The sequence below is a fragment of the Pyrus communis genome, chromosome 15 (genome assembly GCF_041283825.1).
Source record: "Pyrus communis isolate YQ-2024b chromosome 15, ASM4128382v1, whole genome shotgun sequence".
Taxonomy (NCBI): domain Eukaryota; kingdom Viridiplantae; phylum Streptophyta; class Magnoliopsida; order Rosales; family Rosaceae; genus Pyrus; species Pyrus communis.
The window spans coordinates 35,438,440-35,454,188 of record NC_142579.1 but is presented as its reverse complement, the minus strand read 5'-3'; the positions used below and the strand labels follow the sequence as shown (position 1 = coordinate 35,454,188).

The 15,749-nt window shown below is 35.9% G+C and overlaps 3 protein-coding genes and 1 pseudogene across 9 annotated transcripts in view; 1 reads left to right on the top strand and 3 right to left on the bottom strand.

The window, feature by feature from the left end:
* LOC137713003 (UPF0481 protein At3g47200) overlaps positions 1 to 15,749 on the bottom strand; it is an 81,570-nt gene that overhangs the window by 40,670 nt on the left and 25,151 nt on the right. The gene's annotated exons all lie outside the window — the stretch shown is intronic.
* Positions 1 to 15,749, bottom strand: part of LOC137720153 (UPF0481 protein At3g47200-like) — a 63,817-nt gene that overhangs the window by 28,106 nt on the left and 19,962 nt on the right. The window lies entirely within an intron of this gene.
* Positions 982 to 12,986, top strand: LOC137744150 (glutamate dehydrogenase 1). 7 transcript variants are annotated; one of them, XM_088685933.1, is made up of 13 exons: positions 2,004 to 3,256; positions 3,551 to 3,608; positions 3,728 to 3,882; positions 3,964 to 4,047; positions 4,148 to 4,324; positions 4,454 to 4,567; positions 4,662 to 4,883; positions 6,150 to 6,202; positions 9,570 to 9,628; positions 11,581 to 11,674; positions 11,839 to 12,182; positions 12,342 to 12,494; positions 12,585 to 12,986. In XM_088685933.1, exons 5-8 carry the CDS (start codon positions 4,217 to 4,219, stop codon positions 6,156 to 6,158), a joined length of 453 nt encoding a protein of 150 aa, XP_088542059.1. In that variant the 5' UTR covers positions 2,004 to 3,256; positions 3,551 to 3,608; positions 3,728 to 3,882; positions 3,964 to 4,047; positions 4,148 to 4,216; the 3' UTR covers positions 6,159 to 6,202; positions 9,570 to 9,628; positions 11,581 to 11,674; positions 11,839 to 12,182; positions 12,342 to 12,494; positions 12,585 to 12,986. The 7 variants fall into 7 exon arrangements, with proteins under 7 accessions (XP_088542064.1, XP_088542061.1, XP_088542062.1 ...); XM_088685938.1 differs by lacking the exon at positions 9,570 to 9,628 and having other exon boundaries at positions 982 to 3,256; positions 12,641 to 12,986; XM_088685935.1 differs by lacking the exon at positions 9,570 to 9,628 and having other exon boundaries at positions 982 to 3,256.
* Positions 13,166 to 15,003, bottom strand: LOC137735376 (UPF0481 protein At3g47200-like; annotated as a pseudogene).

Sequence of the window (15,749 nt, the reverse complement as noted above, 5' to 3'; positions counted from 1 at the left end):
CATAGTACTGCTAGCGTTAGATTAATTCAATCAAACTACAAACAGTCAACTTGTTCTCAAGTTGTGTACAAATTGATCGAATGTGATATTCATACAAGTAACCAATCCGTGAAGCATTTCGAGTGGTTGGAAAACTATGTGTGTTGGAAGATATTTGTTTTGGGCTTTAAACAATCAATAACAAAGTGACATCATCAAGATTACGTCATCTGGCAATAATGGTCACCTCACGTGAAGATGGAGGAACTTTCATTTAAGGATTATGATTATCTTCCCTCATCTTTTCATCTTTTTCTCTCAGATTCTCTTATTTTGTCTTTTTGTTGTTATAAAAAATTAATATAAAATATTGACGTGACATAACTGTGATTATTCAAATAGAAGGAGATAGAAGAGAAAGAAAGGAAAGAGAAAAAAAAAAAGAAGAGATAATCCTACTTCTTTATTTAATGGACGTATATAATTGAGGGCCATGACCCATGTGGCCATTAATTGTGGAACAGAGGCATGCAAACTACCATTCAAACATAAAAAACTAAAATCTTCAAGAAACAAAATATGCATCCCTGTTTTAATTCTGTTTCTGTATTTTGAATCGGTCCAAAGATTAGAAACAATAAATATGAGTATTCCTACAATCAAGGAATAACATTACTTATTTTATTAATTTAATCAAAAAATTAATTTGATAAAAAGTTACCAAGAAAATAAAAGAAAGTTGAATTACAATCATCGTACATGTTTTAATAAAGTGGACTTTTTTTTTTTTGGCGAAGAAAGTAGACTATTTTTAATGAGGCATGCAAAAAATGGAGTTATATTAAAGAATATTCAATTTTGTTTACCCTTCACTTTATTTGGTACGAAAAGAAATAGTTATTAATACTCTAAAAAAAAATCATCATTAACTAATCTATGATGTGAAAAATAAGAAAAAAAGAGTGCATTATAAACATATTTTGAAATGCAAGTAACGTTGGTGTTTAATATTCAGAAGCATGCTTGTGATTTCCAGAACACCTGCTTCCGCCACATCTTCCATCCCAGGCGAGATCTTCTTGCCCTTGCGCCTTCTCTTTGTAACTTTTATTTTCGTCTCGAAAAAAATTCACATTTATATTTAGCATTGGGTTGGTTTGGCATTGCCTACAATTCATGTCCAATAAAAGCCATTTCTCAATGGCGGTGGATCCAACAAGATTTCCTGCCCAAGCCCGTCCATAAAGTCCACGAGCGGCATGGTTTCTCTCAAGATTTCTGTATCCAACATCAAAGATTACCGGAAAGGTTCCAATCTCGTTCTCTTTACCTTTGTTATTCCCGGTTAAGCAACCTCGAATGGTTAATTGTTCAAGTCTTATGTGAAGATAATAAACTTGCACGCCGTCTGTTTGATGTATTGTCTCAATCAAATCGTGGTCCTCTTACTGTTGCAATTTTATTTTTGGTGTGCCGAATTGAAGGGTAATTTGGAGGGTTTTTTTTTCCTAGCGAACAATGGTCTGTAGACATTTAGAGAAGGTTATCTAGGGCACAAAGCATCTAATGGCTAAGCAAAACGGAGCTTTGCATTTGAATGCGATGCTGTATCATTTATCGGAGGAGTTTGGTGAAGAGCCGTTGCCACCAGAGTGGTATCAGAAGGCATTCCCCAAGTTGACGAAATTAACCCACTTGTTGAAAAATGTCGATTTGATTGATGGAAGGCTTGTTAATATCAGTGATGGTTCGATAATCATTGACGACCGTGTTGAACAAAGAATGCTTACTTTCAAGTCACCTGCCACGGTATTTATTGGAGCTCCATTGGTACAGAAAGCGCTGAAGAATAATGTGGCGGCATTTCGGGAGGCATAGAATCTATAAGACCATAACCTGTTTGTGTGTTTCTGTACACCTAGTGAAAGGGAGCCCTTCGTTGTGGAATCACTCTCCACAGTAGGTGGCATTCTCAACATCTCTGCCAAACAAAGGCTGTCTGCGTGTCAAAATATCTCCACAGGTCGCACAACACCGCATATGAACTAGCACGCTTGAGGAGGTACTCAATGGATTGAAATCCGAGCTGGATTGTTTGGAAACGGATGAAGATGGGACAGCAGATAGTTTGTAGCTGTCTAAAATTCTTGGCTGACACATCCACATCTGTTGCATATGAGCACGACTCCTCTTCATGGACACGCCTTGCGCCTGCAAAAGTTATTGACTCTTCCGGTTTGCAGAAATGGGAAGAGGTTCTTGATATATTCAACGACCTCATTGTTTGGTTGAAAAACGAAAGGGAATTGTCTTCTATCCGCTGTAAACGCACCGTCTCCTGTAAGAACTTGTTAGCGAGCTCTATTATTGAAGATTTGAAGGCAGCCACCCAGCATTTTCCAAGTTAAAAGTGACACGAGGAGCGCTTTTAGTCAGACTGAATTAAAGCCCTTACAATTTTCCATGGCTATAAATCTATTTCTATTTGGTGCAGAAAAGTAATGCATGAGTTGAATGCAGTAGGGAGCTTCTTATACGTATGCAAGCTAGAAATCACTTTTCTGTTTTTCTTCAGCCTAAAAGTCTGCATCTAAGTTCTGGAATGTATGACTTCTTACGCTCCTCCATCGTAATATTTCTCTCCCTGGACGTAGCTAGGTAATTACTTTAGTCTAAAGAAGGAGGCGAAATCGCACGGTATAAATGAACAGTGTTTTGGACCACATTTCAGTTTATTTACAAGATTGCCACTCAGATGCTTTAAGCAGCTTTCTCTTAATTTACAAAATTGCCGCTCAGGCTTAAGGACCAATTTTCAGTCGTTCGCTATATTTCAGCTTTTGACTCGGTGAGAGATAGGAGGGGGACATCACGGCTGACAAATTGGAGAGAGACGATCGCTCCCATTTTTGACTCGGAGACAGCTGGGTGTGCCTGTGGCGAGCGGAGAGAGGGGGACAGAGCGACTACAAAGGAGGGAGGCACGGGGCCTGACAGATTGGAGAGAGATGGGAGTTTAGGGTTTGGACTGAGTGAGAGAGATATTTGGGTAGGTGCTCTGACAGGATCTATGGGATTTTCTCCCATTTTAGAGAAAGATGGACAACGAGAGAGATACAGAGCGGAAAGCATATGTGTGTGTATTCTTTGGGTCTTCCGAAAACGCTAGAAACCTAAAACATTCTCAGCTGCTCTGCAACGGGTTGGCGACTTCGATCATGCGTCCGCATCGATCTCTTCCATCTCTGCTTCGTGATCCCTTCGATCCCTTCAAGAGGTAATTAAATCCCACTTCTTTCTCTGATTCGTGCCTTATTCTCACTGTTTTTCTCGAATTGTTTGTTTTTCTTCGATATTGTTGTGTTTCGATCCCAAATTTTTTCGTATTTTAAGGGATCTTATTTCTGGTATCTGATTTGTGGAGGGTTTTTTATCCTTTTAAACGTGGGGTTGTGGGTGTTTTGTCCAGGGAGCAAAATTTATCTGGTTAGGCTTTTTCCCTTTGAAAATTAATAGATGTTCAAATTCGGAACCGTGAATTATTAATTTATTTGTTGTTGTGGTAATTTAGGCACTTGAAAGCGTTAGATTTCATGTGGTTCATGAAAGACTCGGTCAGGCTTTAGAAGGTTTGCCTAATGAACTTTGCCTATCAGATGAAGTTGAGGAACAAGCATATACATATGTGTCCCTTTTATTCGTTTTCAAGCTAATGCTTCCCATGTGTTATTTCATTTTTTTCACACAGACAGATCTTTTATCAATTCAAACTATTCTCGCTTTGCTGCACACGTTTGATATAAGTCTGTCTGGGTTTGATGAGATTCAAAGTACTTCTTATCAAATTGGTCGCACGGACCACTGCGAGGAAGACATCCTCCAAACCCTCTACATAACATTGAGGTAAATCCCACTTCTGCTCTGCTTCACAAATTATTTGTTATCTTCTGTAATATATTTTGATTTCTAGAACTGTAATTTCAGATTATTGCCCCTTCGACTCCTCTCCCACTGCCTCAAGCCAAAACCAAACCCAGCTCCAGTCCTTTACAAATCAAACCTCACAAAGTAAAGCACTCTGATTTCCTTTTTTTATTTCTGGTCCAGTAACCTTAGGTAAAGCGAAGAACTGTATAAATCCTCATGCATGTGGTTTGTTCTTTTGCAGAATCCGAGATTGGAGGTGATAAGTAGCTGGTTTTAGCTTCTGAGGCAGACACTTGAAGAATGAGCAAAGATGAATGCATTAGTGGCAACGAACAAAAACTTTAAGTTTGCTGCTCGGCTTTTGGGATTAGACTCCAAGCTAGAGAAAAGTTTACTTATACCATTTAGGGAAATCAAGGTAATTTTGCATATAATCTCCCTTATGTATATCCCTTACTCTTAATTATAGGTAGATTGCGACCCTAAAACTAATGTGGTTATTGAGTTTTCTCCTTTCGTTGCCTTTGAACTATATACTTTGGTGCAGGTTGAGTGTACTATACCAAAAAACGATGGCATTTTGGCTTCATTTGTTGGCTTCAGGGTTCAACATGACAATGCTAGAGGCCCCATGAAGGGAGGAATCAGATATCACCCAGAGGCATATGCATACTTTGTGAATGGTTGTCATATACCAAGACTCGCTGCCATGAAATTGTCTTTAATTATTATGGATCCTTTTATGGAAAATGTAGGTTGATCCAGATAAGGTGAATGCTTTGGCACAGCTGATGACATGGAAGACGGCAGTAGCCAACATCCCATATGGGGGTGCCAAATGGGGTATAAGATATAATCCAGGGGAGTTGAGTCTTTCCAAACTAGAGCAACTCACCAGAGTTTTCACACAAAAGATACACGATCTTATCAAAATCCACACCGATGTTCCAGCATCAGATATGGGGATAGGTCCACAGGTTGAGCAATATTTCTTTGCTGAGTAATATAGTTGCATGTTTCTCTGTTTCGATTATTTTATCTGATAAGAACTCATAAGTTGCCTATGTTTAAAGTTACTTCATTTTATTGGTGTTCACTTTTTGCACCAGTGCATACCTAAAGTACCATAAAGATTAAAATTTAAATATCTTAACGAAAGACATCCAAGGTATGATGGGTGCATAGCTCAAGATTGAAAATCATAAACAAGGGAGAGTGGGGAAATGAGAGGGTGTATATCAAGTTGAAAAGGGTCGACAAAATAGAATGCAGTAGTTACCAGGGTTGTGACACGAGTAAACTTAAAGCCAAATTTATTACCATAGAAGTTAGTAATTAAACATGCTCATAAAAGGATCAGTCCATAACCAAATATATATCTTAAGCATCAAAATTTAGGAAGACTGATGCTTGCTTTTTAGCTCTTGAAGTATTGACTTCAGGTGGTTTCACCTTTAGGGCTTGGGTTAGCAATGAAATAGATGAATAATAGCTTGAGTAATTACAAGAGGTAATGTTAGTGGTTAAGACGGGTTAGCATGCAAAAACTTCCAATCTTTCAAATGTGAGATTTTTCAGGTGTGTTTTGTAAACGGTTTTAATCTTTCTTAGAAATATAGCTTTCTCAATTATAAAATACTTTGAATGGGTGAATTTTTATCTTTCCTGATTGTTGACTTAACTTGGGTTTTATTAAGAGTTTAATTTGGAGTTTATTGAAGGTTTAATTCAGGTTTGTAGTTGGGGTTTAATTGAGGGTTGTACTTTCCTTAGCTTAAATTGCAGAATGTGGTTTTTGCATTGTTATATGGAATTTCCACCACGAACAAATAGCATTTAACACATTTAATCAACTGAATGCTTAAATTCTTCCTTAGGCACCAAATTGGATCAGTGAACAAAATCTCATTTTGATGTTCTATTCACTTAGTTCTTTATGACAAGCTCAAACAAATTTAATTTGCCTTTATATCCGAATGTATTGAAGTCATTCCGAGTTGTATGCCATTACTGTTCAATTTTGCCCTTGGCTGAGGCCCCTTGCAGTTTACTCAGCATTTCATATAGGCCTTAAGATTTCATATTCTTTGTTGAATCAAATTAGTTTGTGCTGGATTCATCATATTTGTAAATTTTTTTTTTTTTTTTTGGGTCTGTCTTTGGTCATTTAGCTAAAATTTCTTTAGATTTGCTCTTTAAATTTGAAAGTCTCTAAGTTGCTACCGGATCTACATTGTTTGCAGATTTTATAAATTTGGATCATTCGAGGAAGCAATTGGTTCCATGCTGTTTTGAGGTATATAATTATACGCCATCATTTTTGTTCAAAGCCTATTTAGGTATCTACCTTTTTTAATTTATTTTTGTGAAGCCTTGATGCTTAGATTTTAAATATATAATTCAATTTTTGTCATTTGAGCTTATATTGGAACCGAGTTTCTTTCTATTTAGGGTGCGTATCTGTATCTGTTCATTAATGTGAAGGCTGAGATAACTAAGCATCCCTTTGGTTATTTGAGCTTAGAATGGAACTGGCCTTCTTTCTATTTTGTGCACGTATCTGTATCTTTCTATTTATATAAACCTTGAGATAACTGAGCATGAATTTGTACCAAAGCCTGTTCGAATTGAATGGTTGGTGTATTTGTTCCAAACGCCATTCGAATTGGATGATTGGTTTATTTGTTCTAAACCCCATTAGAATTGTATTTGCTTGGATGGGCTATTAGTATAGGGATAGTTAGATTAGGAACTTTGTTTTCACATTTTGTGATTGGGATCTAATTACAGGTTTTGTGTTGCATGTCTCCATGTTTCAGTCTCTGTCCTCTCTGTGTAGTTAGTTTGGCCTGTTTTTAGATTCTTAAATAGTGCTGCTTAATATTGTTTGTATGGTTATTTTTATGACTGGGGGAGTAGGGATACTGTAGCAAATGAACTTAGAGTTGTGAACAAAACTGAATTGAAAAGTAAGAAAAGTAGTGGGAGTACTTTCATGGGTAAGAATAAGATCGCCATTTTCCCATTTCTTGGTTGCTTCTGGTATGCTGCTTTGTCTTTCTATTGGATTTTTTTTGTTTATATTCTGCTTCTAAGAGGATTTTATAGTGTTCTAAATCTGTTTTGTAAATGTGCTTAAGGATTGGAAATGTTCTTCAATATTAGGCATGTTGTTCGAATTGCATATGTGGTTGAAATTTAGGTTCAGCCACCCAACTTCTAGGGAAGCGAAAACTTTGAGAAGATTTGTAAGCCCAAGTAGGTCCAATGAGCCTTCAGACCTTACCTATCTGTACTATGTTTCAAGTTTTTAACAGTCATGTTACAAGAAACTTTGGTTTATTTTATGTTATGTTATGACCCAAGTCAAATGAATTCTTACCCAAGTCACACTTCAGTTTTGAAAAAATTAAAACCAGAAAGTCTTCATGGAACTACCAAGTAGAAATCTCACAAATTTGTAAAGCTAATCAAATGTAGATTAACACTATATAATTTTGTTTGAAGCTCAGGTTGGAATCTGTGCTTAATGGTTTGCATTGGTTGCTGTTTTTGCATAATGGCATAATGGTTTGAATCTGTCATGTTCTTTTCTGATGGTTTATAATTGTATATTTGCAAAGATGCATGGCTATTAGACCTTCAATTAGAGTTCAGCATGATTGCATTGTGATAAGACTGAAGCTATACAATTACTATTTGCTAATTATTACTTCTGTCATTTAATTGAGGTTCGTGTAGAAGAGGACTCAGGCATGTTGTTAGTATAGATTTACATTTCTTATTACTTTCATGCAATATTTGATTATAAGTCATGAACAAGCCAATGTTTTTCAGACTTTACAGATGCCTATGTTCACATATGAATAATTTGGCTTATGGATATTAATGTTGTAAGCAAATATGGTAATTTTTCTATGTATGGAATATCTATTTAAGGTCTCATTGGTTTAACATTATCAAAACTTTTGCATACGTCTGAAGTTTAACGAATGCTTATATATACATATATATGTATGTATATATACATATATACATATATGTATGTATGTATGTATACATATATGTATGTATGTATGTATACATATATATATATGTATATATATGTACATATGTATATATACACACATATATACATGTATATGTGTATATATATACACATAATGTATATCTACGTACGTATATATACACATGTATATATATATATGTATATATACATACATATATATATATATGTATGTATGTGTATGTATATTATATCTTTGGAAATATGTACGTACCAACCGTCAAAGCATGTATATACCGGTATCCAAGTTGAGCACAACAATAACATCCCATTCTATTCAATCTCACTTATTGATATAGCATTTGATGATCTAATTCACCTATTTTCTCTATTGTGATTTTGTCTCCATGAGCCTTGCACTCACATGCACTTGCACACAGTTTGCAGGTCATGTCTCAACTTTAGTTTCTCTTGCCTTTATAGCTTAGTTTAAACTAAGGCAGTATCAGTGAAGTCATTACATGTGGCTCTCTGATACTCTAATAGGGTCACCGTCAGCACTGGCAAGAACAAGGTTAGCATAACCAACTCTCAACTCATCCGGTAGATCTATCACTTGGCCATAATCCAGCAAGGCAACCTAACTTGGAAGAAAGGGAACGGGTAAGGGAGGTATGAGTATGGTTTTTTGGGGCCAATTTCTAGGGACGTGGTCTGGTGTTGATCCCTTCACAGGGTGTGCGATTCCAGAACACATTTTAACAGCTTTATCCGAATGGTCGTTGAGAACATCATCAAGTATAAATGACTGGTCGTCAACTGCCAGTGAAACCCCATCACTGTACCTGGATAGAATAATTTAAAACCCATAGTGGTTTGGGTTAGATGGGTATTTGTTAGCCCAGAGTGCTCAACCACATAAGTTAGACCTCTTAGTTGCTTTCTTTCGCTCTAATCCTGTCAATTTTTTGGCTGACGTGTTCACTTAATTAAAGGTTTATATTTCCCACTAGGAAGTATCTAGGAAAAGAAAAGGGGAAGGAAACAAGAGCCGAAGTAAAGACTGTTTTCTTTTCTTTTAAATTGTTTAACGTTTACGCTTTTTATTTGTCGAGTTCGTAATTTAGTTCATTTATACCGTGCTTTTGGCATGGTTAATTCTTTTAAGTGCAGGTTACCCTATAGACGTTACAATTTAGGTCCTTAGTTGTTTGATAGAAAATTGCTTTGATTCATCGTTTCTTATCGAATAGTTTGATCGCTACGCTCTTATTTCAGATCGTAACTCATTTTGATTGCGAGTTTGTTCTGTAAATTTTTTTTTTCCTCCGCTATTAATAGCTTACCAAATGTGGTAGCAGAGTGATTGCGTTGGTAGCTTATGTATACAAGTGAATTCAGATGACACAATGAGTTTGATATTCAAAAACAATGTCTGTTGGTTCAGTTTTTGAATCTTTAAAAACTGTCGAATCAATTTGAATATGTTAGGTAAATTGCTGTTTTTTCGCTGATAAAAAGTATAGAGTTTGGTTGTGTAAATTTGTATAGCTTTATACATTTCACTTGGTTGACAATTTGATAATGGCTGAAGTGCATTCTTTAATCAAATGTGTTTTCTTTCCTCAATCGTAAATGTCTTTTTGGTATTTTGCAAATCGAAACAAAGTGAAAGCTTTTGACTGTGAATTTTGCAACTGCTACCTTGCTGCTTTGGTAAAGTCTCAACTTCTTGATAATATCAATTAATTTTGTCTGTAATTTAAGGGTATTGAGTTGAATGCATATGCTACATGGCATAGGTTTAACATGATTAGAACTTTAATATCATGATGTGTGATGCTAATTAAGCACAATATAAGTATCTGTACCAAGAAAGACATGAGCATCTAACGGATCTACTTTCTTTGCAATTTCAATTTGGGAATTGAATTTATTAATAAATTACGATCCTTTTTAAAATTTAGAAAAGAGCATGTTAAAAGACCAATTTTCTTTACAAGAACTTGAATACAAAGTAGACCATCGGTGAAAACGAACCAACAACGATTATGGTAATTTAGTAATTTAAACATAACCAGCTTTGAGAGTCAACTCACCCATTGTCGGTTTTCCTTGCGAGCATATTTCCTACCCAAAGTTCCCAAACTGTGTTGTCAAACTGCTGCATCATCATATCTTTCCAACTTCTAATAGTGTTTGGTCCCCATACTTTCCACAATTCGTTTTGGATCTTAATAGTAGCTGCTATATTGCTTGGAATTGTCAATGATTTGAGTTTTTCGTTTTCTTTTCTTTTTGGAAAGCATGAGTATGAAGTTTGATCACTGAGTTTGACAAACAAATATATTGAACCTTTCAAATAGACTTTAAATTTATCCCATAGATTTTCTCCTTTTCTTTTTCTTATTGTTGCTGCCATGCTGAGAAAAAAAATTATATTAATGGCTGTTCATTTATCTCTGTAGTATTTCATACTTATTCTGATCTCCACCGGTTCTTTAAATGGTGTGGTTTTTCAATCAGTTAACAGTTTTTAAAAATTCAAACATTATAGTTCTAAGCGTAATCATTTGATTAGTCTGCCTTTTAGCATAATTCCCGGAGACCAAAGATCTAACCATGTACAAGACCCAACTATATAGTTTATTTCTATTTCCACCTGGTAGGCTTTCATTTCAGTAAAGCCTTTCATTTCATTTCAGATAGGTGGAGCAACACTCACTTGCTTTTATATATTAATTTTGCTGTGTTTTCAATTGTTTTTTTTTTTGGACTTTTTTCCCATCTCAGATGTGTGTCTCTATATACATGCACTAATGATTGCAACGTGTTACAACGGTGTATTAACTTTGGTGTATTCTTAACTGATGTGTCCAATTTTGTTTTCACTAATTATTATAAACATTAGGGAAATTTAAAGCCAAATATCAAATTTTAAGAATTTTAACTTGCAGCCATTTTTGTTGGTTTCTGCAAAGATTCTAATGGTTTTCTGTTATAAATTTGTCTCTATTAGATTATTGTTTTTCAATTTAAATTTTACTCTTTTCCAACTCTGGGTGCTTCACTGAATAAATGATACAGATTTTTCTTGAAGTCATTTCGTTGTTTGTTTTCCTTTGGAGGATTGTTGTGCTTCGGTTGGTACCATTCAGGTCTGTCCATCTGTCAATCGGCGCTGATCATTTTTGTGAATATGTGGCAAGTCATTGGTGATGCAATCTGTCTAGGTAAAATAGAGATCGTCTTTTAAAGTTAAACATGGTCCACTTTCTGCAAAAAAAAAATTTGGCAAAATGGTTTAACCATCTGTTCACAAAAACTAATTAATGACATCTTGATCAACCTGCACTGATTGTTATTTGGCCACTGAGCATTATGTTTGGAGTGTAGGGTGCATTTTCTATGGTATGGGGTGTCCGAGAGAAACGGTTTTTGAATTAGGTCTGTTTGGATTTCAAGGATTACGTTTGGGATTTTGTTTGTAAGATTTGCAGAGAGATGGGGGTGTTTCAGTTTTTATGTTTAATGTTCTGAGACTTGCCCTTTATTTGGTGAACTTTCACAGATTGAGTCCGTTATACAATCACAATTTAAGTTACTTTTATTCTAACTGTTTGTTTGCACTTCAAATTCTTAATCTCAGTCTCACTGCTTTTTTGCAGTTTAGATCGCGCTCACATCGTAGAATCATAATCTGCTCTTGCTGCTGCCTTTAATCAAGGGGTTCTGAGCCATTACGTTTCAATCAAGCCTTTGGTATGTCCTAAACTTCAATACATTGTTTCCCCATGCTTTCCATTTCAAACAGTGCGATTTTATAATTTTTAACATGACTGTTTGGTTATTTCGGCTTATATTATACGTTTGTTCTAAGCTTTGATTCTCATTCTTCATTATCTTTGTAACCTCTAATTCTCCAGAGGTCCGATAGTTCTTTCTTTCACGATCCTTTCGTAGTTCCGCCAGCTTTGAATAATTTGATCGGTGAGACAAAACATATCTAGCTCTCTTTTGGAAATCAAAACATTGATTTTCGGAAGACTGACTTCATCGTTCATGGACTACTAAACCAACCTCTCTCAAGCCCAACAATTGCCTTAGTCACACCACATACACCTGCTACCACCACAGGAAAACAAATTATGACTGAAGCAACCCCCAGCCTATTGACACCTTCCCAGCGACTATATCAACCCTAATCAGCTACACCCACAAATACTTCAAAGAGAGCGTTGTTTCCTGATCAAGCAAACAAATTTGCCAGGTAAAGTTTTCCTCTTAATGATCTCATCTGTAAATCTTACAAACTATGCGTTTCTTGGGTATACAAAAATGTATTGCTACTCATTAAAAACCTTCACACCACTCTTTCGTCACTCTTACATTTCTCTCTAACCTTTTAAATTTATGCCTTGATTCACAGTCAAAAACCTCGCAACGACCAAACAAAGACAACCAATTCTACCAAAATTGCTGGAGAATTTCACAATCAGGTTGTCCCCAAAATTGAACTAGCAGACAAAGTGCCGATAGCCACACTCAGAACAAAATCTCAAATCAAAAAAACCAAAGAAAGGTAAATTACTATTTGTTTTTCACACATACACCTACATAACAAACATCATACTAGCAATTATTAAACTATTATTTATATTCTTTGCTATAGTGCGGAAGATGTCCTCTCTCACAAAACGTGAATGCTGCAATCTCCGATTATTGCAGGGCGTTCTACATGTTTTTACCCTTGAACATTTTTGCTTCAAGACTTGGCTGTTTGGACAAGAACAAAACACTTTTTTTCTTTTTTTGTTCACTACTGAAACAGATAACTCACCTGCAAGCCATATATTTTGCTGTCTTAACTGCAAGACCAATATATGTATCAGCTGCATGTTACATATGTTTCTTACGAAAACAAACGTCCTGCATGTTTTTTGCTTTGCACATTTGTTGTTGAAAACTGGGATGCTAAACTAAGAACAAAACAGTTTTTATGTTTTTTGTCAACTGTTCAAACATGTGCCTAACCTACAAGATATATATTTTCCCACCTTGACTACAGGGGCAAGATTTGTGTTAACTACATGTTACCTTTGTTTATTAGGAAACCAAAACGTTATGTTTCATCCTGTTCATCGTACAATGTCTTTCAAAACTAGCTCAATTGAATGTATATAAAAACAAAGCTACATATCTTACCAACCCATTTGTTCATCTATCCCTCACTTCATTCATGATTCTATTGAATTATTCAGGTAAAATGTATCTTATTTATGGAGTTCAATGTGATGCATTCAAGTCCCACAACAACGTGTGGGCACATTTTCTAGTAGATGCTATCGTCCTTTAGATTTGATGCTTCCAGTTGAAAACATATCAAACCCAAATCCAAATCCAATAGCAGAAATCGAACATGCAAATCCACAGAAAATTAATCCAGAAATCCAAATCCAGAAACAATCAAAACTCTAAATCGAAAATCCCTAATTCAATATGCATCCTAAATAGAGAGGATTACCGGGGCTTCTCGGTTACTTGCAGGACGTCCGGGATCTCAATCATCGGGGTCTCTTCCGTTTCAGAGACGAGCTATCGCAAATTAACAAGTACACATATATAGAGCACACTAGAAATTAAATGGGAAATAACAGGGAGAAATTAAATGGAAAACTATGGAGTGCCTAACTTAGTGTTGATGCTTAGCGAGCAATAGACCACACCGTTTGTATGAGAGTGAGTATGATGAGAAAAGTAGCAGCAATGACTGAAATAATTGTCCAAGGTGTGTTGAAATATTTTTGTTTCAGATCCGCCTTCCATTTGTTCCACGGCTTTTTGTAGTACTTGTTGAGGTCCTTTGTAAGAGTAGCATAAGAGAATTCGCCTGTGTCCACCACAGCACCTTTGCCAAGGCTGTTAATCCGAGTAGACACCTCATTGTTGTCACCAAGCATATTTTCAACAATTCCATTCTTGACAAGCAATTCCACATCATTTGGGGTGTTCACAAAATTATCCATGAGCACGATATAATCACCGAAGTAGTTGCAATCGCCATTGCATTGCTCAAAGGCAATAAGGTTTCGGAGTACAAACTCCGTGGTATCGGATATATTTAGAATTGGAATTTCCAAAATCCCATCTTGAAAACACATATCAAATAGATTCTTGCTTGATCTCTTCTTAAACTTCACGCCAGCCTGGTGTAGTTTCGTCATGCTAGGTACAGCTAGAGTTTCGACTGACCCTCAATTTTTTGAATTCTCTTCCTCCGTTGGTAAATTTAAAGTTCTAATCAAATCAACAAAATGCTCTACTTCAAATCTAGAAGAAGATTCCGAATCGTCTCTATGCACGTATAAATTCGTTGTATTCTTGCAGAACTTGTAGGAGAGGTCAAATACTGAAGGCATCGTCGCTGGCACCTCCGGAGTGGCAAAGAGATCCTCAAGAATGAAAAACGGCAGCTGATTTTCGAGCAAAAGCATGTCAGGTACTACATAATGTATCAACCATGGTTTGTTAAAGATGCGGTCATTGCTATCCGGCACGATATGGTTCAGGAACCTCAATAAGAGCTCAATGACGAACGCGGCATCCACAAGAATGATTCTTACAAATTTGTCACTGCACAACTCAATGGGGTGCGCATGGCAACTGCGCAGTTCCGCTTCCTTGCCCTTTAGTTTCTTTACATAATCTTCCAAGCCGACCCCAGTCCGATCTAAAAAATACTGCAGGTACCTCATCCTGTGTTCTTCCATGTCTTCTAAGCCTTCCTTGCCATGGTGAATCGGACCTATAGAGACTGCTCTAGGTGTGTAGGCCTTTTCATTTACACACCGTAGTACTTCAGGAACTTTGTAGATACAACACGAATCAGACAAGGGAGTCAAACCATTCAACTCCTCACGCATTGAAGTTACTAACTGAATATGAGGGTTTTCGACGTCATGTGGAGCTTCTTTGCTTCCTTCCATTTAATGCTAATGGGTTAATTTGTTGTTCCAAATCGTAATTGCTGACAATGAGATGATGATCGCTGACACATCAATAAACAAATTCTTCGGTAATAGAGAAAATTAATTAAACATGACAACAATAAAAACTAATCTAAATAATAAAGAAAATTATTCCAAGAATTGCAAATATATATATACACACACACACACACAACTCGAAAAAAATTAAATTTTGTTTTATATATTTATCAAGAGTGTGTTTAGTCATATTGAATTAATTTCTTCTATCTACCCTCTTATATTTTGTTTTAATCAATGTGGGATAAGAGAAAAATATAGAGCACAATAGTAGTATCTGCAAATAATAAGTCATAAACTTGTATTCTTGTAGTATTTTTATAAAGTTGTCATGTCCCATTATGCAACTGGACAGAGTTTTTTTTTTTTTTTTTTTTTTCTCGGTATTTTGATATTTTGGCATTAAAAAAAAAAAAAAAAGACAACCCAAAAAAACTAACAAATATTCGACAATAAAAAAATATAAAAAAACCTAACAAATCATTTGTCGTCCATCATCTATACAATTATTCGAAATCATGTCTCTATAGGCAAAACTAGATATTGTTGTCGATGCTGCGGGATTTAAAAATTGTAAGACACAAATATGTCTACAAATAATAAGTCAAACTTGTAGCCGTGTAGTATTTTTATAGAGTTGTGACGTCACTATTGTAACATCCAACATCGCTCAGGGAAGTGATCCTTAAATGTATATTTTCATCCCTACCTAGCACGAGGCATTTTGGGAGCTCACTGGCTTCAGGTTCCATCGGAACTCCGAAGTTAAGCGAGAAGGAGGCTAGAGCAAT

Coding starts and splice junctions, on each gene's coding strand:
- LOC137744150 (XM_088685938.1), top strand. CDS start 4,217: ATGAATGCATTAGTGGCAACGAACAAAAACTTTAAGTTTGCTGCTCGG. Junction 4,325..4,453: donor TACCATTTAGGGAAATCAAG/GTAATTTTGCAT, acceptor ACTTTGGTGCAG/GTTGAGTGTACTATACCAAA. Junction 4,568..4,661: donor GAATCAGATATCACCCAGAG/GCATATGCATAC, acceptor TGGAAAATGTAG/GTTGATCCAGATAAGGTGAA.